This window comes from Sitophilus oryzae, unplaced genomic scaffold (genome assembly GCF_002938485.1).
Source record: "Sitophilus oryzae breed Bouriz unplaced genomic scaffold, Soryzae_2.0 scaffold_385_pilon_pilon, whole genome shotgun sequence".
Classification (NCBI taxonomy): Eukaryota; Metazoa; Arthropoda; class Insecta; order Coleoptera; family Curculionidae; genus Sitophilus; species Sitophilus oryzae.
In genome coordinates, this window is record NW_022146957.1 from 48,848 (window position 1) to 71,562 (window position 22,715).

Here is a 22,715-nt window from a genome sequence, read left to right on the forward strand (position 1 = left end):
ATTCGGCATATTATACAAGTTTAATCGAGGGGTTGTTTTTTTACCTTAACTTTAAAACATCCTGTGCAGTAATTTCGTGTGTGTTTATTGCAATATTTCCCTAAATTATAATTTTACAGTCAGAACCACGACTCCTGGGCATTTTGTTTTTTGATTCATGTCAATACATGCTTTGGTTAATTTTTAAGAGGGAAATGAATTGATAACAATCAATTTACAATTTTTTTAAATTATCATTTACATTCTGAAGTAATTTTTTAATATGACGAGATGGCTTTGGCCGGAAATCTGAATCCATTTATATCTTCCTTCACCATAAAGTGAAGAAAATCTTGGAAATTGAAAAAATAAATATATGGGCATGGATAGGAGTAGAACTTCTTATTCAAAGGAGTAGAAGATAAAATTTTAAGATATTAGTGGTTAGTAGCAGCTGCCAAATTATTTTGTCTTTTGAAATAGCTACTCGCTACGGTGAGATCAACAATTATTACTTTATATTATTTTTTAACCTCTTATTGTTACATTTTCCAAAGATTTTATATGCCTATATTATTAAACTCTTCAAAAAACTGATGTTTATTTTAATATTTCAGGTAGATAATAATAATACAGAATAATTGATTCAAAAAATCAGGAATCGTGTGTCAAAAGATCGATTTTCTGCAGAATCGGTTTAAGTCAAACATCCCTAAAGTAAAGTTTCACCACAGTATGCCTAATCTGTGGTGTCACTGCCGTCTGCCGTCGATCAACTGTCAATTCAAAAGTCAATGGCTGCTAGCTGGAAGCTGGGAATACTGCAAATACATATATTTTTTTAATTTTTACACTTACAAAGAGGTTTTATTAAATGTTTGTGCTTAACTTAGGTCAATCCATATCTATATAAAGTAATAAAGTGCTAATATCCGATGTTTTTACTTAATCTGTATAGAAAATTTTACGTTTTTAGTGTCTAATATCGACTGGAACCGTAAATACTAATAGATCCTATATCTTATTACTTAGGTAGGTATTATTAAATATAAATGACGACACTTGTCTGAATATATATTAAACGAATTAGGTTTAATAAGTGATAACATCTCTGTATTTGGTCTTCTCCAAGATACCTCCTTACAAATTTTAATTTATCGTGCTGGATTTATACCTGAACTGATCTCGGGTTATTTTTTCTCTTTCAGCTACTGATCTTTTTCTATTGGAAATGATGGATAACATAGACGAAGTAAAAGAGTTAAAACCGTAAGTATGAATGTAAAGTAGTTCTTTATTAGATCCCAGTTTACAATACCTGTGACAATACAAGGTGTTTGTCAGATATTCCTTGTCTAAGGTCAGATAAGTCCCTTCAAATTTGGTGTTTTGTTTATATCACTCGAAATCATACACTTATAAGAATTTAATCAAAACAAATTTGAGGATTAACAAAATGTTTTTTTTTTAATCTGGAAAATCGTAGCCTAGTCAAGTATTCTATTTATTATTAAGTTTTAAGTCAATTCCATTGTAGTGTTTTGTTAGGTATATCAAATCGCCAAAAAAGGCCGAAATATATTGCTTCTTATGAAATCTCTCAAGTATATTGATACTACATACTTTCATACATTGATACTACATACATTGTTGTATTTTTACATACATTGATATTACAAAATATTAAACTCTCAATATTAAACCCTTATAGTAAATACCATATTTTATATCCAAGAATCCAAATATTAAATAAAATACCGGTTGTTCCATAAGAAAAAATATAACTTTAGTATGAATCTTCAAAAAATATAACTTTAGTATGGAAGTTCTGACACACCCTGTACATTTGAAAATAATTTTAAATTATGCACATTGCCTCTTTACAAATACCCATAAATAAGTTTGTTTCTATATCTTTCCGTTTTCGTATAATCAACCGAGGCGAATGAGGTGCGCCACCCTGTATAGTTCACTCATAGTTTTGTCATAATATTTAAGAATTTTAGTTTTTTGCTAGTGCAGTTATTGAGACTCTAAAACACTCAGGTACGAGGTTTGTGTGATGTAATGCTGTTTCGGGTAGTGAAACAGCGTTGTGTTGTGTTATGACAATTTCAAATGTTAATAAAATAGCCAAAAAATAGTAACGCGTAAAGGAGAGCGTAATTAGGACAATGTTAGGTGCAATAACATTAAATAACCCAACTTTCCTGAATATTCAACCCTCCCAAAACTATTTTATAGCTTCATAGTTTCTCACACCGATTTGATCAATAGCAAAAATGGATTCAAGCAGTTCGACGAAACAAGTGAGAAACAAAGTGCTCGTTACATAATCAAAAAATTAAATAGACATACTATGAGAGGATAAAATATAATTTGCAATATTAATGGTATACTATTTTAATCAACTAGTGATTACATATTTTATGAACATCTTCTAAAGTTATAATTATGTACCTTTAAAAAATGTCGCTATAGCCGAGTAAACTCCAATTATGCCCCACTAGCAAAACTGGTGATTAAAACTATGCTCGCTACCATAGTTGAACTCATCTAAAAAGTTGTTTTAACTGGAATAATAAATTATAATATACAAGTTAGACCTTCTGAAGGTATCAAAGTATTTACTTTTTTTTATTTTTAGAATTTTCACAAATTATACTTGCTAACGCTTTTAGAATAATTAAATAATAATTTTTTCGTATACCCGCTATTTAAACCCGTGTATTTGTATGTGCTAGTTTTTTACGATATTCTCCGATGGTGGCAGCACCGGCGGAGAATGCACCAAGCCTATACCGCATAATCGAAAAAATGGCGTCCAGTAGAGTTAGAGATGACGATCGACGACATTTTTCATATAGTTTTACAGTTAAAATAAGTGATCATAATTTCTAAACCATCTCTATCACCTACTTACAATGCAAGTCAACTATATTTATCTTTTTCTTAGTGGTTAAGCTACCACTACCATTTTAGAATTGTTTTACGCAATTACAAGACAAATATTTAAAAATGATTTTAGGTCCAAGGATGCGCAGAAAAATCTCCATAAATGTTCCATTTGTGGCTACCAAACACCCTTTATATCATGCTTGCAACGACACCAGAAAATTCACTTGGCCCCAGATGAACGACAGTTGTTCGCTTGTGCACACTGTGATAAGAAATATACGGAAAAACAAAGATTAAAAGACCACCTTGACGCTAATCATATTGATTGCAGGTAAATTTATTATTGTTACCCCCGGTATTTTCGGGTACTATTTTATCTTTGTCTTAGTGGTTAAACTACCACTACCATTTTAGAATTGTTTTACGCAATTACAAGACAAATATTTAAAAATGATTTTAGGTCCAAGGATGCGCAGAAAAATCTCCATAAATGTTCCATTTGTGGCTACCAAACACCCTTTATATCATGCTTGCAACGACACCAGAAAATTCACTTGGCCCCAGATGAACGACAGTTGTTCGCTTGTGCACACTGTGATAAGAAATATACGGAAAAACAAAGATTAAAAGACCACCTTGGCGCTAATCATATTGATTCCAGGTAAATTTATTATTGTTACCCCCGGTATATTCTGGTACTATTTTATCTTTGTCTTAGTGGTTAAACTACCACTACCATTTTAGAATTGTTTTACGCAATTACAAGACAAATATTTAAAAATGATTTTAGGTCCAAGGATGCGCAGAAAAATCTCCATAAATGTTCCATTTGTAGCTACCAAACACCAAATATATGGCATTTGCAACGACACCAGAAAATTCACTTGGCCCCAGATGAACGACAGTTGTTCGCTTGTGCACACTGTGATAAGAAATATACGGAAAAACAAAGATTAAAAGACCACCTTGACGCTAATCATATTGATTGCAGGTAAATTTATTATTGTTACCCCCGGTATTTTCGGGTACTATTTTATCTTTGTCTTAGTGGTTAAACTACCGCTACCATTTCAGAATTGTTTTACGCAATTGCAAGACAAATATTTAAAAATGATTTTAGGTCCAAAGATGCGCAGAAAAATCTCCATAAATGTTCCATTTGTAGCTACCAAACAGCCTATTTATCACACTTGCAACGACACCAGAAAATTCACTTGGCCCCAGATGAACGACAGTTGTTCGCTTGTGCACACTGTGATAAGAAATATACGGAAAAACAAAGATTAAAAGACCACCTTGACGTTAATCATAGTGATTCCAGGTAAATTTATTATTGTTAGCCCCGTATTTTCGGGTACAAATAGCGCTTTAAAATCTGCCAGATATATTTTATTTGACGGATAGCAGAAAAAACGTGTATCTTCACCTATAGATAGCAATATCGATTAGTTTTAAGCCTTTTATAAAAAGACTTAAATCTTTTTCAATTTCGGAATAAACATTTAAATCACAAATCAGTTTCAAAAAGACTTAAATTTTAAGTCTTATGTCAGCTTTCGAAAAATGACTTAAAATCAAATGACTTAAGTCGTTAAAATGATTTAAATCAAAAAAAGATTTAATGTCTTCTGTGAGCTTGCGGCTCTGCCGTTTGGTTAAATTAATATCAACGTATGGATGATACAGTTCTAAATTTTTTAACAAAATCATTTTGTTAATAATAATTATAATAGGGTATGGTACGGTGATATTATATGTTTGAGGAACCCTGTTTTATAGAGTTACAAGACTGTTATTTAAATATTATTTTATTTTATTAATACTTATTTAATAATTACGGGGTCGCTTTTATATATGGAAACGGTCGATTATTAGGTAAATATACAAGGTACCGCAAAAAATTAAATACAAAAATTATAGCGTTTTTAATTGTCTATTGGTGAGTAATAAATTTATGTCAACAGGGTCGGTCATGAAGTCGTGGCATATCAAAGTTTCATTTCTTTAAATAGCCTGTATATTATTGCATATTTCAATTCTTCCTTCAATTCTAAGCAAATATCGAAATACACTTAATGTATCTCAAACCAACCGTTTCCAAGTTATTGACTTTTGAACATATCACTTAAACAATTTGATTTAATTCATATCGATATGTTCAGTTTCATTTAGTGATGTCATTCTGCCGAAACTGTGATACTGTTGTAATGGGTTTCTAAATGCCTATTAGCTACTAGTAAATTTAAATATACAGGGTCGGTCATAAAGTTGTGGCACATCAATACAATGATATGATTTATACATCTATAATTGCTAATTTGAGAACTGATGTCAAATTTTATTAAGTATCACAGTTTCGGCAGAATGGCATCGTTAAATGACACTGAACATATCGAAATTAATTAAATCAAATATTGTTTAAGTGACATTTTCAAAGGTCACAACTCGGAAACGGTTGGTTTGAGATACATTGTGTGTATTTCCATTTTTGCTTAGAATTGAAGGAAGAATTGAAATATGCAATAATATACAGGGGGTTCTATTTAAAAAAATAAAGCTTTGATGTGCCACGACTTTATGACCGACTCTGAATACATGAATTTATTACTCGCTAATAGGTATTTAAAAATGCTATAACTTTTGTATTTAACTTTTTGCGGTACCTCCTATATTTTACCTAATAATCGACCGTTTCGATATATAAAAGCGACCCTGTATATTCTTTTGTTAGATCGAAAGAAGCTGAGCTAAAAGTCCATAAATGCGCCATATGTGGCTTTCAAACGCTAGATAAGCGCAATTTTTACAGACACGGGAAAATTCACATGGCACCGGAAGACCGACAGTTGTTTGCATGTGCACACTGTGATAAGAAATATAAAAAGAAACAAACCTTACGACATCACCTTGAGAAGAAACATATTGATGCCAGGTAAATTTATATTCGTGTAGCTAGGGTGTTTCAAAATAAAAAAAATAAACATTTTTCTTATGGTGTTGACCATAAGTAAAATAGGTAGGGGTAGATACGTGAGATTATATGCTTGAAGAACCGTATTTTACAGAGTTACAGGACTTCTTTTACAGAGTTTCTGACCGTATTTCCTGTTACAGGAAAGAAGCTGAGGAAGAAGTCTTTCATTGTACCAAATGTGACATTCATACGCCATATAAATCAAATTTTTGCAGTCACAGGAAAATTCATTTGCCACTGAAAGACCGACAGTTGTTTGCATGTACACACTGTCATAAGAAATATACAACAAAATATTTCTTACGACGCCACCTTGAGGATAATCATATTGATTCCAGGTAAATTTATTTTTTGTAATACATTGTTTAGACATTGCTCTTATACGTTCTCTGATCAAATTAAAATTAAAGTACTAAAAAAATTGATTTTAGGTCAAAGAATCCGCGGAAAAATATCCATAAATGTTCCATTTGCGGCTACCAAACAGGACATGTGGCATACTTTAGAAAACACCAGAACATTCATTTGACACTAGAAGAACGACAGATGTTTGCTTGTACACACTGTGATAAGAAATATACAACAAAATGTTTCTTACAACGCCACCTTGAGGATAATCATATCGATTCCAGGTAAATTTATTTTGTGTAACACATGAATGATATACAGTGTCACAGATAAAGTCTGAATGCTTTATTCATTTTCTTTACTCATATTACATATACACATGTCTTCTCTTTATGTCACAGTTGCTGTGGTAATCAATAAATTTGACTTTTAGGTTATACAATTTTTTTGACAGGTAGCTTTTTTCGTCCAAAAATTTTAGAGTGTTTAATATCAAAATTCATAAAATTTTACAGAGAATTTATGTGTGTAATAAAAAATGAGGGCACCCATTTAAAATAAGAAAGTTGCTGTCAACTTCCGGAAGTGCCGCCATATTGAAAATATTTTTAATCGATAGATCTCGTTGTAAAACAATGATGTGCAGAAAATGTCCGATCTAGATCTTATAGGTCTCTAGAAACTTCTAATGCACGCTTAGCCTGGGACACCCTGTATAGAATACGTTGAAGTTCATAAGGGCTGTGGACTACTTATCATTAACCAAATATAATATAGGAATATATTGCTATAGTCTATAAAATGAATAACTTTGAATTTTGACCGTTATTTTTTACCAACATGGCAAATATAAAATCCCTCTGTCAAAAAAGTTACTGATATTCTTTAAATTGAGTGCCTGAACGAATCAGATAGGTAACTCTTTTTACTTTCGTGAAATAGAAAAGGAAAATTATAAAACAAGTGACCGTTCTTCCTCTTCTTGCAAAAATCAACGCGAAATGTCATAATTGACAAGAGTAAAATGTCATCAGCCTTTGACATTTCTAAATATCAGACTAATGCCGTCTCTAATAGAACAGCCTGGGGCGAGATTTATGACGTTACGCTAGTTAGATACCACGGATTAATAAATATGTTGTAGAGTACACGGAAAACATAGTCCTCGTATTTTTAGTTTTGTATTTTAAAAATGATATAGTGTAGATGAACTATACATAATATACAGTTAATAAATACAATATATATATATATATATATATATATATATATATATATATATATATATATATATATATATATATATATATATATATATATATATATATACACATATATATATATATATATATATATATATATATTAATAAATACAATATATATATATATATATATATATATATATATATATATATATATTAAGATAAGATAATGGGTAAAAATGTAAAATATATTTTTAAATTTTACCCAGAGGTTTGAAAACGAATTGATCTAATTTAACAAAAACAGTTCAATATCTACTAATAGTGATGTATTATTATTTGCAATTCCCCAAAAATTTATATGTTATTTGCAAGCATCAATGTGCGAAAATTATATTTGAAATAACATATCATAGAAAAAAAAAGGCGTCAGCGATGGCTTGAAATGAAGATCGCTGCCATTTTATATGTAAAATTATTCTAAATTTTTTGAATTTTTTTGGGATTTAGGTTCGGGAAAAACGCTGATTAAGTTTGCATTCGGTTTTTTCATTATTTTTTTTTAGTTTAAAAAAAACGTTATAGCTAACGTTTATAGCCTTCATCAGTGCTGTGTCATTTGAAATTTAAAATGTTCGAATATAATCCAAAAAAATCTACATATACGAGGAATGTTTTCCATGTATTCTACAAAATAAATTAATGCCGTATATATAATAGCGTGACGTCATAAAGCTCGCTCCGAGGCTGTTCATTAGAGATGGCATTGCATCAGCATGGTCGCAAGTTGCTAAACTAATAAAACTAACACTAGAAAAGCCCGCGGGAAGTGTCAAATTCAATGAACACGTTATTCGTTTACAGACTACATAGTAACCGCATTTACACATGGAAGTGAAGGGAGTGTTAAAGCGCAAAAGAAGAAAAGGAATGATCAATCTTGCATAAATCTATCCTTTTCTATCCATCTGATTCGTCTACTTCATCGCTGAACGCTGTCACCTGCCCGCGCACTATTTTAACGCGAACGTAAGCCGTTTGGTGTCGGTTTTTGGTCCGTGCTCAAAGGGATTTTATTTGTGCGCGAACGCTCAGTTTGCACCGGCAATTTGTTTTGTCTGCGTTCGCGCGTGCGTGTGTAATTTTTTTTCGTTTATCTTGTGTATTAATGTATTGAACGTGGAGATTGAGATGAGTGTACTCTCTCGCTCGTTGTCTCACTATGTTGAAATGAAAAATATGAAAGTTGCCATATATTAATGTTAACACATTCTTTGTATTATTAAAAAAGTCAAAAAAAATTTTTTTTTTTTTAAAATGTAAATAAATTGAATATTTTTTTTTTTTTTTTTATTAGTTATTTATTTTACTATAGTCTATGAAATGAATAACTTTTAATTTTTTGACCAGTATAATTTTTTACCAACATGGCAAATAAAAAATCCCTCTGTCAAAAAAGGTTTGACTGATATTCTTTTAAAATTGAGTGCCTGAACGAATCAGATAGGTAACTCTTTTACTTTCGTGAAATAGGAAAGAGGAAACTAATAAAACAAGTGACAGTTCTGCCTCTTCTTACAAAAATCAAACACGAAATGTCAATAATTGTCAAAAGTAAAATGTCATCAGCTTTTGACATTTCTAATATCAGACCAATGCCGACTCTAATAGAACAGCCCTCGGAGTGAGACTTATGACGTCACACTAGTTAGATACTAAGGGATTAAGAAATATGTTGTAGAATACATGGAAAACATAATTCTTCCTTGTATATTTTGGTTGTATTTTAAAAAAATGAATATTAGTTTACATGAAATATAAAATATAGGGCTACCTTACGCATGCTTAATAACTACAACATATACACCTATGTATAGTAATAATACTTTGGCAAATAACTATGAACCATACAAATGCGGCATGTTTACAATATAAAAATAATGAAATACGGTACATAGGATAATGGGTAAAAATGTAAATTTTATTATTTTGGTTTGAAAATCGATCTAATTTTACAAAAAACATTTTTTTTTTTTTTTTTTTTTTTACATTTTTTATTTGCATTCACAAAAGTTATATGTTTATTTTGCAAGTATCACTGTTTCAAAAATTATATTTTGCAAATAAATACAATATAATATTTTTTTTTTTTTTTTGATAAAATAAAAACGTCGTCGGCGATGCCTATGAAATAAAGATCGCTGTGTCACTTTTATAATATGTAAAATTATTACTATAATTTTTGAATTTTCTTGGATTTCGGGAAACGCTGATTAAGTTTTCATTTGGTTTTTTTCATTATTTTATTTGGTTGAAAAAAACCTTTCGGCTAACATTCTAGCATTCCCTGTTGTTCATATGAAAAAAATATGTCGAATTAATCCAAAAAAATACATATAAATATTCACACCACACAACACATAATGTTTATTGCAATTAAGATATTGAATATAAACTGGTCAAAAGATGACCACATATTTTTTTAAATTATTATTCTTAACACTAAAACTATCTACATTGACTTTGCAGTACGATTTCAGCAATAGTCAATGTAGATATCTTATGTACCTATTCATTATTTGTATATTGTAAATTATAAAAAAATTTCCAAGATTTTTTTATAAAAAATTCCGAATTTTAATTTTTTTTTTCGCGAAAAAAACTTCATAATCGTGTTTAATATGACTACCCCTAAAAATATTTGCACATATTTAAGACTCACCCTGTATATATTAAATAGAATTCCATGACTATGTGGGAAAAGGGGGTCCACTTGACGTGAAATTACTCAGTTTTAAATATGAGTATTATTTTTCTAATACCCTAAATTTAAGGTCACTGTTTTAAAACTTGAAAGTATTCAAAATAATGGCACTTATCAAAAAAACTTATTCAAATATTGGCAGCTTGATCTGGAAAAAATTCCAGGCACCATATGTTGGCATTTTAATTGTTTTTGTTTTCCACAATGCCGATTGTACATCTTCAACTGATGAAGAAGTGATTTTAGATGCTTTAAAAATCGAAATTGATGATCTCGCTTCGCCTTTGGATGACTCTAAGTATAGTTTTTAAGTGTATTTTTACTAATTTACTGATAATAATGTAACTCATTAATTCCAGAAATTCTGAATGTTTATCTGTGACTAATGAAATAAAATCAGAAGATTTTATAAAAACAGAACCTGAAGATGTTGCTCCGATTATGAAGACAGAGGTGCACGATGACTAAGTATGTTTTTTAAATGTACACTCAGATGCAAAAAAGCAAAGGAGAAATTTTGGTCAAATTAAAGTGTTATATTTTGTTATTTTTAGCCATATTTTCCATGATTTTTTTAGCAAGTTGCATATATTATATCAACTTTAATTAGTAAACTTAGCTTTTTATACACTTTAGTATTTGGCATAATATACAAGAGTTAATCCAGGGTGTTTTTTTTGCCTTAACTTTAAAACACTCCGTACATGTAATTTGGTGTGTTTATTGCAATATTTCCCTAAATTATAAGTTTACGCTCAGAACCATGACTCCTGAGCATTTTGTTTTTTGATTCATGTCAATATATGCTTTGGTTAATTTTTAAGAGCGAAATGAACTGATAACGATCAATTTGCAATTTTTTTTAATTATCATTACATTCTGAAGTAATTTTTTAATATGACGAGATGGCTTTGGCTGGAAATCTAAATCCTATTCCTTCACCATAAAGTCAAGAAAATCTTGGAAAATGAAAAAATAAATATATGGGCATGGATAGGAGTAGCAGATAAAATTTTAAGAAATTAGTAGTTAGTAGCAGCTGCCAAATTATTTTGGTTTTTGAAATAGGTACTCGCTACGGTGAGAACAACAATTATTACTTTATTTTATTTTTTAAACGCTCTTATTTTTTATTTAAAAAAAAAAAGAAAAAAAGAAAAAAAATCTTAAATTTTATCTTCTCCTACATTTTCCTAAGATTTTATATGAGTATATTATTAAACTCTTTAAAAAACTAATGTTTATTTTAATATTTCAGATAGATAATAATAATACAGAATATGATTCAAAAAATAGGAATAGCTGGTCAAAGATCGATTTTCTGAAATAATCGATTTTAAGTCAAACATCCTAAAAGTAAAGTGTCACCAAGTAATAACTAATCTGTGGTGTACTAGCCGTCTGCCGTTGATCAACTGTCAATTAAAAAGTCAATAGCTGCTAGCTGGAAATACCCCAAAATACTGCAAATACATATATTTTCTTAATTTTTACACCTACAAAGAGGTTTTATTAAATGTTTGTGCTTAACTTAGGTCAATCCATATCTATATAAGGTAATAAAGTGCTAATATCCGATATTTTTACTTAATCTGTATAGAAAATTTTACGTTTTTAGTGTCTGTAATATCGACTGGAACCGAAAATACTAATAGATCCTATATTACTTATTACTTAGGTAGGTATTATACAAAAGGTATTATACATAATCAAGGGTATTATTAAATATAAATGACGACACTTGTCTGAATATGTATTAAACGAATTAGGTTTAATAAGTGATAACATCTTATTGGGTCTTCTCCAAGATACCTCCTTACAAATTTTAATTTATCGTGCTGGATTTATACCTGAACTGATCTCGGGTTATTTTTTCTCTTTCAGCTTCTGATCTTTTTCTATTGGAAGTGATGGATAACATAGACGAAGTAATAGATTTAAAACCGTAAGTATGAATGTATGACAATACAAGGTGTTTGTCAGATATTCTCTTTCCTTGTCTAAGGTCAGATAAGTCCCTTCAAATTTGGTGTTTTGTTTATATCATTCGAAATCATACACTTATAAGAATTTAATCAAAACAAATTTGAGGATTAACAAAATGTTTTTTTTTAATCTGGAAAATCGTAGCCTAGTCAAGTATTCTATTTATTATTAAGTTTTAAGTCAATTCCATTGTAGTGTTTTGTTAGGTATATCAAATCGCCAAAAAAGGTCGAAATATATTGCTTCTTATGAAATCTCTCAAGTATATTGATACTACATAGTTTCATACATTGATACTACATATATTGTAGTATTTTTACATACATTGATACTACAAAATATTAAACTCTCAATATTAAACCCTTATAATAAATGCCATATTTTATACCCAAGAATCTAAATATTAAATAAAATACCGTTTGTTCCATAAGAAGAAATATAACTTTATTATGAATCTTCAAAAAATATAACTTTAGTATGGAAGTTCTGACACACCCTGTACATTTGAAAATAATTTTAAATTATGCACATTGCCTCTTTACAAATACCCATAAATAAGTTTGTTTCTATATCTTTCCGTTTTCGTATAATCAACCGAGGCGAATGAGGTGCGCCACCCTGTATAGTTCACTCATAGTTTTGTCATAATATTTAAGAATTTTAGTTTTTTGCTAGTGCAGTTATTGAGACTCTAAAACACTCAGGTACGAGGTTTGTGTGATGTAACGCTGTTTCGGGTAGTGAAACAGCGTTGTGTTGTGTTATGACAATTTCAAATGTTAATAAAATAGCCGAAAAAATAGTAACGCGTAAAGGAGAGCGTAATTAGGACAATGTTAGGTGCAATAACATTAAATAACCCAACTTTCCTGAATATTCAACCCTCTCGAAACTATTTTATAGCTTCATAGTTTCTCACACCGATTTGATCAATAGCAAAAATGGATTCAAGCAGTTCGACGAAACAAGTGAGAAACAAAGTGCTCGTTACATAATCAAAAAATTAAATAGACATACTATGAGAGGATAAAATATAATTTGCAATATTAATGGTATACTATTTTAATCAACTAGTGATTACATGTTTTATGAACATCTTCTAAAGTTATAATTATGTACCTTTAAAAAATTTCGTTATAGCCGAAATAGCCCCAATTATACCCACCCCACTAGCAAAACCGGTGATTAAAACTATGCTCGCTATCGTAGTTGAACTCATCTAAAAAAGTTTTAACTGGAATATTAAATTCAGTGGCGTAGCTAGGTAACCAAGGGCCCTGGGGCAAATTAAAAAATGGGGCCCCACCGCTATGTAAACTGATTAGGTTTTATCAAATATAAATATGAAATATACAAATACTTTAAGAATTGCTAAGCTACTTAAGCCCTTTTTTGTGCACTGCAGGGCAGGTAATAAAAATATTAAGGGTTTATTATATAAAGGTCGGGCCTAACCATCTGACTAAATAACAATTATATTTATATTTTTTTCCTAGCATTAGTTTTCGTAAAAGTATCAATGATTTCGTTTAAATCCAGGCTTGATGCGGTTTTGTCTTCAATTGCTATTAGCGATAAATGTCGGAGTCGAGTTTGGCCCATATTATTTCTTAAATAATTTTTTATTATTTTTAATTTGCTAAAGGACCTTTCAGTTACTGCAGAAGTGACAGGAATTGTAAAGAATAATAACATTGCTGTAAATACTTCCGTTAGGTCCTAGCACTCCACATATTTGCTCATTATTTCCTTACATAATTGGTGAACAGTTGCTTGAGTTAGTTGAGGTAAAACTAGGTGGTAAATATTAAAAAATTGAAGCGAAAAACTAGGGCCTATTAGGTATATCTGAATATTTTCTTTGGAATTCGTCACACTTTTGTAATAAAGTTGATTCATCAACATGTAATAAAAATGTTGGTGTTATCGAATGTTCGAAAATCGAATATATGACAGACTGCACTCATACCAATAAAACGTGTATCTAATTGAGATATTACTGTGTCTAGTACATTATTGAAAATCTCAATTTTAAATATTTTTTCTCGGTTTGGAAATCGGTGATAAGCAGCTAATTCATCGAAATGTTTATTAACTTTTCTTTGCCTTTTTTCTTGACAATGGGTATCACAATACCATATTTTCTCGCAGTTTCACTGGCTTTGCACTTGAATAATTCGAAATCATTTCTATAAATTTGCAACTTTGCTTTGGTCTCTGCTAAAACTTTACTCGCCTCGGCCAAATTGATGCCGCATTTTTGTAAAGTTTTGGATGCATAATTGATCTCGTTCAACACACTGTGCATGAATTCGCTCATATCACTATCCGTCAACAGGGTTGCCACAAGAAAATTTTTGATTGTGCAGAACTTGACCATAAAAATGTGTAGCATTGTGTAGCTTGACCATTAAAAATTAGACCGGTTAAAAAGTCTGTTTATAAACTGTAAACAATTCAGGACTGTTTAATCGGCCAAATTTGTCCATAGAATCTGCAGTCCTTGCTGATCGTATGCCAACGAGTGGACCGAACTACAGTGAAATTTGGCCTCTGAATTTGGCCAAAGTACGTGTTTTGTATTATTTAAGGAATTAAGCAATCCTGTCTATTTACCGTTTTTGACTCGACCAATAGATGATCGAAAATGATATTTGTCAGTTCAAAATTTAAAGTTCACTTGCGGCCTCTTTTAATGTAACTTAGATAACTTAAAAGCAAAAAAAACAGCTTTTGTCAGCTGATTTACTGTTCTGGTATTATTTTGTATAATAAATATGTAAATTCTCAAAATGTGTAGCACAGGTCATTGTGGTGTAGCTGTGCAGTCATGGAAGCAAATGTGTAGCAAAATACACAATTGTGTAGCTTGTGGCAACCCTGACACTGTGCATGAATTCGCTCATATCACTATCCGTCAAATTGACAGCACTGCCAACCTACAGAAAGAATTTAGGGGAATTCCCTAGGCATAACTTTTGAATTTCTCTCAACTGCATGAGTTGTCATGATTAAAGTGGGGTTGCAACTTGTCATATTTATTTTGAAAATGGAAGAAATTTCCAAAAGTTCTGTTCGATCGAGATTTCTGGTATGGATTCGAGGGCCCCCTGAGCTCGAGGGCCCCGGGGCACTGCCCCGCCTAGCCCCTAGGTAACTACGCCACTGATTAAATTATAATACAAGTTAGACCTTCTAAAGATGTCAAAATATTTACTTTTTTATTTTTATTTTTAGAATTTTCACAAATTAAACTTCCTAACACACAAATTAAATAATAAATTTTCCGTATACTCGCTATTTAAACCCGTGTAATTGTATATGCTAGTTTTTTACGATATTCTCCGATGGTGGCAGGCACAGGAGGAGAATGCACCAAGCCTATAGGAAAATCAATAAAAGTTGGCGCGCACGCCATCTAAATATTTGACGAATGCACGTCACTATGTTGCCACTGCTACTTTTTTTACTTTGACTTTTTTATAGGCTATTATCACAGAATATAGATATTCTGTGCTTATTATGAAACACTTTATATGAAAAATATTTTATAGGGATACAATACTGTAATATTTAAATATTCTTTTATTAGATTGAAAGAAACTGATAAGAAAGTCTATAAATGTGCCAAATGTGGCTTTCAAACGCTACATAAGACAAGTCTTCACAATCACAAGAAAACTCATTTAGCACCGGAAGAACGAAAGTTATTTGCTTGTATACATTGTGACAAGAAATATACAGCAAAACAAAACTTACGTCATCACATTGAAGAGAATCATATTGATTCCAGGTAAATTTATTTTTTGTAATACATTGTTTGGTTTGGTTTGGTTTGGTCATTATTGAAAATCTCAATTTTAAATATTTTTTCTCGGTTTGGAAATCGGTGATAAGCAGCTAATTCATCGAAATGTTTATTAACTTTTCTTTGCCTTTTTTCTTGACAATAGGTATCACAATACCATATTTTCTCGCAGTTTCACTGGCTTTGCACTTGAATAATTCGAAATCATTTCTATAAATTTGCAACTTTGCTTTGGTCTCTGCTAAAACTTTACTCGCCTCGGCCAAGTTGATGCCGCATTTTTGTAAAGTTTTGGATGCATAATTGATGTCGTTTGATACACTGTGACAACACAAATTGACAACACTGCCAACCTACAGAAAGAATTTAGGGGAATTCCCTAGGCATAACTTTTGAATTTCTCTCAACTGCATGAGTTGTCATGATTAAAGTGGGCTTGCAACTTGTCATATTTATTTTGAAAATGGAAGAAATTTCCAAAAGTTCTGTTCGATCGAGATTTCTGGTATGGATTCGAGGGCCCTCTGAGCTCGACGGCCTCGGGGCACTGCCCCGCCTAGCCCCTAGGTAGCTACGCCACTGATTAAATTATAATACAAGTTAGACCTTCTGAAGATGTCAAAATATTTACTTTTTTATTTTTATTTTTAGAATTTTCACAAATTAAACTTCCTAACACACAAATTAAATAATAAATTTTCCGTATACTCGCTATTTAAACCCGTGTAATTGTATATGCTAGTTTTTTACGATATTCTCCGATGGTGGCAGGCACAGGGGGAGAATGCACCAAGCCTATAGGAAAATCAATAAAAGTTGGCGCGCACGCCATCTAAATATTTGACGAATGCACGTCACTATGTTGCCACTGCTACTTTTTTTACTTTGACTTTTTTATAGGCTATTATCACAGAATATCTAGCTAGATATTCTGTGCTTATTATGAAACACTTTATATGAAAAATATTTTATAGGGTTACAAGACTGTAATATTTAAATATTCTTTTATTAGATTGAAAGAAACTGATAAGAAAGTCTATAAATGTGCCAAATGTGGCTTTCAAACGCTACATAAGACAAGTCTTCACAGTCACAAGAAAACTCATTTAGCACCGGAAGAACGAAAGTTATTTGCTTGTATACATTGTGACAAGAAATATACATCAAAACAAAACTTACGTCATCACATTGAGGAGTAAATTTATTTTTTGTAATACATTGTTTAGACATTGCTCCAATACGATCTCTGATCAAATTAAAATTAAAGTACTAAAAAAAATGATTTTAGGTCAAAGAATCCGCAGGAAAATATCCATAAATGTTCCATTTGCGGCTACCAAACACGACATGTGGCACACTTTAGAAAACACCAGAACATTCATTTGATACTAGAAGAACGACAGAAGTTTGCTTGTGCGCATTGTGGCAAGAAGTTTACACAAAAAATACTATTAAGATATCACATTGAACGTAATATTTGTATTGATTCCAGGTAAATTTATTTTTAGGATAAGAATTACTTCCAAATCATAGGCGTATCTCCATCTTTGGCGATTTTGAGATATCAACGTCATGACATGTCCATTGGGTAACTTTTTTACATAGCGAATTTGTGCATCTCAATATTATATCTTTTTTATTTTATATTCATTTAAAAATTTGCCCCACCTCAAATACTAGAATTCTTCGTTATGACGAAGAGACGTAAGTTGAGATAGGGCTCTTTGTTATGTCTATTGTTATACCCTAGATCATATATACTTACGTGGATAAGTAAATTACTATGGAAACTGGCGCAAACATATCAACGACTTCCATTTATCTTCTTTTTTTGTTGCACACGCGGTGCTTCTACTCTATCTATCCTTGTCGGGGACCTATCGTCCGCGCGCCAAATTTAAACATTAATTTTAAAAATTAAATTTGTAAAATGCTTATATTTGAACAATAAATTGAATGTTTATTGTCACAAAAATTAAATTATCTAAAAAATACATTTAGACACTCCGTACGAATATCAATATTCTTAGGAAATCTAACCAGAAAGTATGCATGTGGCTTAATATAAATAAAAGAACAACTGAATAATTTACTTGCCTATGAAAAGATAATTCGGGGACCTTTATATTAGAACTTTCACACACTAAAAACTTTCTAGTCATTTTTACGAGTATTTAGATCATCTAAAAAGTTGTTTTAACTGGAATAATAAATTATAATACAAGTTAGACCTTCTGAAGGTATGAAAATATTTACTTTTTTATTTTTAGGTATTTTTCACAAATTATACTTCCTAACGTTTTTAGAATAATTAACTAATAATTTTTTCGTATACCCGCTATTTAAACCCGTGTATTTGTATGTGCTAGTTTTTTACGATATTCTCCGATGGTGGCAGCACCGGCGGAGAATGCACCAAGCCTATACCGCATAATCGAAAAAATGGCGTCCAGTAGAGTTAGAGATGACGATCGACGACATTTTTCATATAGTTTTACAGTTAAAATAAGTGATCGTAATTTCTAAACCATCTCTATCACCTACTTACAATGCAAGTCAACTATATTTATCTTTTTCTTAGTGGTTAAACTACCACTACTAATTTAGAATTGTTTTACGCAATTACAAGACAAATATTTAAAAATGATTTTAGGTCCAAGGATGCGCGGAAAAATATCCATACATGTTCCATTTGTGGCTACCAAACACGCAATATAACAAACTTTCAACGACACCAGGAAATTCACTTGGCCCCAGATGAACGACAGTTGTTTGCTTGTGCACACTGTGATAAGAAATATACGACAAAACAAAGATTAAAAGACCACCTTGACGCTAATCATATTGATTGCAGGTAAATTTATTATTGTTAGCCCCGGTATTTTCGGGTACTATTTTATCTTTGTCTTAGTGGTTAAACTACCACTACCATTTTAGAATTGTTTTACGCAATTACGAGACAAATATTTAAAAATTATTTTAGGTCCAAGGATGCGCAGAAAAATCTCCATAAATGTTCCACTTGTAGCTACCAAACACGCGAAAAAACACACTTGCAACGACACCAGGAAATTCACTTGGCCCCAGATGAACGACAGTTGTTCGCTTGTGCACACTGTGATAAGAAATATACAGAAAAACGAATATTAAAATTCCACCTTGACGCTAAGCATATTGATTCCAGGTAAATTTATTATTGTTACCCCCGGTATTTTCGGGTACAAATAGCGCTTTATGATCTGCCAGATATATTTTATTTGACGGATAGCAGAAAAAACGTGTATCTTCACCTATAGATAGCAATATCGATTAGTTCTAAGTCGTTTATAAAAAGACTTAAATTTTAAGTCTTATGTCAGCTTTCGAAAAATGACTTAAAATCAAACGACTTAAGTCATTAAAATGATTTAAATCAAAAAAAGACTTAATGTTTTTTGTGAGCTTGCAGCTCTGCCTTATGAGTAAATTAATATCAACATATGGATGATTCAGTTCTAAACTTTTTAACAAAATCATTTTGTTAATAATAATTATAATAGGGTATGGTACGGTGATATTATATGTTTGAGGAACCCTGTTTTATAGAGTTACAAGACTGTTATTTAAATATTATTTTATTTTATTAATACTTATTTAATAATTACGGGGTCGCTTTTATGTATGGAAACCGTCGATTATTAGGTAAATATACAAGGTACCGCAAAAAATGAAATACAAAAATTATAGCGTTTTTAATTGTCTATTGGTGAGTAATAAATTTATGTCAACAGGGTCGGTCATGAAGTCGTGCCACATCAAAGTTTCATTTCTTTAAATAGCCTGTGTATTATTGCATATTTCAATTCTTCCTTCAATTCTAAGCAAATATCGAAATACACATAATGTATCTCAAACCAACCGTTTCCAAGTTATTGACTTTTGAACATATCGCTTAAACAATTTGATTTAATTCATATCGATATGTTCAGTTTCATTAGTGATGTCATTCTGCCGAAACTGTGATACTGTTGTAATGGGTTTCTAAATGCCTATTAGCTACTAGTAAATTTAAATATACAGGGTCGGTCATAAAGTTTGGCACATCAAGCTTTTTTTTTAATGAAATCCCTATATTGATATATTGCATATATCAATTCTTCCTTCAATTTTAAGCAATAATTATAATACACAACGTACATAAATTGAAGAATTGAGATGTTAAGCTTAAATTTTGTAATTTTCAGACTTGATATTGTTACGGATTCCGTGGGTCCACTAATTTAAACTCACGATAAAATACTTAACGAATTTATTTTCTCACTTTATACACAATTACTAACTTATAACACACAACAAACTAACTATTTATAAGATTCCTTCACCAAATTGTCCGATTTTCAATTTCCACGCGGTATATTCAAATTTCAAAAACTGTCTCAGTTGTCGATGGCTCCGGCTTATATACTCTATTGACTGCTTCTCGAAATTTCCCCATTCTCGGAAAGCGTACTTCTTCATACCAGACAATTCCATTGTCTGATTCCCCTTACTTCTCGACTTGACTAAAAAAGATGGCGCCTGAAAAAGTCTTTTAATTTCTGGCGGATACGCCATTTTTCTTGACACGTTGCGGTTGTGCACGCAACCAGTAATACATTTTTAATTTCTGGCGGATACGCCATTTTTCTTGACACGTTGCGGTTGTGCAGGCAACCAGTAATACATTTTAGCCCTTGACCTTGACAATATAATCTCATTTTATATCTATAAATATAAAGAAAAGATATATCTATAAATGCTAAGTTGAGAACTAATGTCAAATTTTATTAAGTATCACAGTTTCGGCAGAATCCCCTGACATTTTCAAAGGTCACAACTCGGAAACGGTTGGTTTGAGATACATTGTGTGTATTTCCATTTTTGCTTAGAATTGAAGGAAGAATTGAAATATGCAATAATATACAGGGGGATCGATTTAAAAAAATAAAGCTTTGATGTGCCACGACTTTATGACCGACCCTGAATACATGAATTTATTACTCGCTAATAGAAATTTAAAAATGCTATAACTTTTGTATTTAACTTTTTGCGGTACCTCCTATATTTTACCTAATAATCGACCGTTTCGATATATAAAAGCGACCCTGTATATTCTTTTGTTAGATCGAAAGAAGCTGAGATAAAAGTCTATAAATGCGCCATATGTGGCTATCAAACGCTAGATAGGCGCAATTTTTACAGACACGGGAAAATTCACATGGCACCGGAAGAGCGACAGTTGTTTGCATGTGCACACTGTGATAAGAGATATACAATAAAACAAACCTTACAACGTCACCTTGAGAAGAAACATATTGATGCCAGGTAAATTTATATTCGTGTAGCTAGGGTGTTTCAAAATAATAAAAAAATAAACATTTTTCTTATGGTGTTGACCATAAGTAAAATAGGTAGGGGTAGATACGTGAGATTATATGCTTGAAGAACCGTGTTTTATAGAGTTACAGGACTGTAATATTTAAATATCTTTTATTAGATCGAAAGAAGCCGAGAAAAAAGTCTATAAATGTGCCATATGTCGCATTAAAAAATATATGGCTAAAATGGTGGGTTTATAGGGGCGAATTTTGAAATACTTTATATGAAAAATATTTTGTACGATTACAAGACTGTAGGATTTAAATATTCTGTTATTAGATCGAAAGAAGCTGAGGAAATAGTCTTTCATTGTACCACATGTGGCAATCAAACTTTTAGAATTTAATTGATATAGGTAATAAAACACGCTTCAAGATCTGTACTACGACAAACTTTTTATTTTAATAATGTGAAATAGAATGAACAAAGTATAACAAAGAATAAGTGGCAACCTTTGTAACAGATGGCGCCACATATAAACAACTGTAAATAACAAGATACAATATATTAAAACAATAAAACGATCGTTGAACAACTTTCAATAATACTCAACACCCCCACTTATTGAGAATTGTCCAGCCCCAAACCTTTAACAAACTTACAATGCTTAGGAGCAGACAAACCCTTTGTAAGCATATCGGCAATCATTTCAGAAGTGCCATAAATATTTGATTAAAACTCTCTGCGATGACCTGCCTCATTACAAACATTGTTTATCTCTCCTAAAATACATTGTTTATCTCTCCTAATTCTTACACCCAAGCACTGTGCAGCATCCCCTAAGTCTTTAATTTTAAACTGAGACATCAATTGTTGTTTTAACAAAGACACAGCTTCAACACTGTTTGAAAAAATCAAAAAATCATCAACATAAAGGGCAATGATTGTTAAATGATTATTATCTTTTTGAATGTAAACACAGTGCTCATTTTCCGATCTTTTAAAACTAAGCCCTAGCAAAACCTCATCAACCTTCTGGTTCCAGGCTCTGAAGGAAGACTGCTTTAAGCCATATACGGCTTTATTTAACTTATCAGTACTTTGTTTTGAGAGCCTGCAACAACAAAAGCCTCAGTCTGTCTCATGTAAATAGTTTCGCTCAAGACACCATTGAGAAAAGCTGTCTGCACATCTAACCCCCGGTGTTTTCAGGTACGGATAGCGTGTTATAATCTGCCAGATATATTTTATTTGACGGATAGCAGAAAAACGCGTATCTTCATCTATAGATAACAGTATCTATTAGATAAATTAAACTTATCTCTCAGATATCCTATCTGGCGCCCGAACTGCCAATTAGTGCTTTATTTGTCGGATAAAAATTTGACGCATGAGCAAAGGCATGAGGAGATATTGATT

At 31.3% G+C, this 22,715-nt stretch overlaps 1 protein-coding gene across 1 annotated transcript in view; it reads left to right on the forward strand.

The window, feature by feature from the left end:
• The window catches only part of LOC115885473 (zinc finger protein Xfin-like), a gene marked incomplete at its 5' end in the record, with an annotated part of 137,719 nt that overhangs the window by 47,933 nt on the left and 67,071 nt on the right, over positions 1-22,715 (forward strand). Inside the window, 9 exons of the mRNA XM_030904416.1 lie at positions 3,008-3,208; positions 3,338-3,538; positions 3,668-3,868; positions 3,998-4,198; positions 5,609-5,752; positions 17,116-17,154; positions 17,248-17,451; positions 18,613-18,813; positions 18,943-19,143. Coding sequence (XP_030760276.1) covers positions 3,008-3,208; positions 3,338-3,538; positions 3,668-3,868; positions 3,998-4,198; positions 5,609-5,752; positions 17,116-17,154; positions 17,248-17,451; positions 18,613-18,813; positions 18,943-19,143 — 1,593 coding nt within the window. The remainder of the gene's footprint in view (positions 1-3,007; positions 3,209-3,337; positions 3,539-3,667; positions 3,869-3,997; positions 4,199-5,608; positions 5,753-17,115; positions 17,155-17,247; positions 17,452-18,612; positions 18,814-18,942; positions 19,144-22,715) is intronic.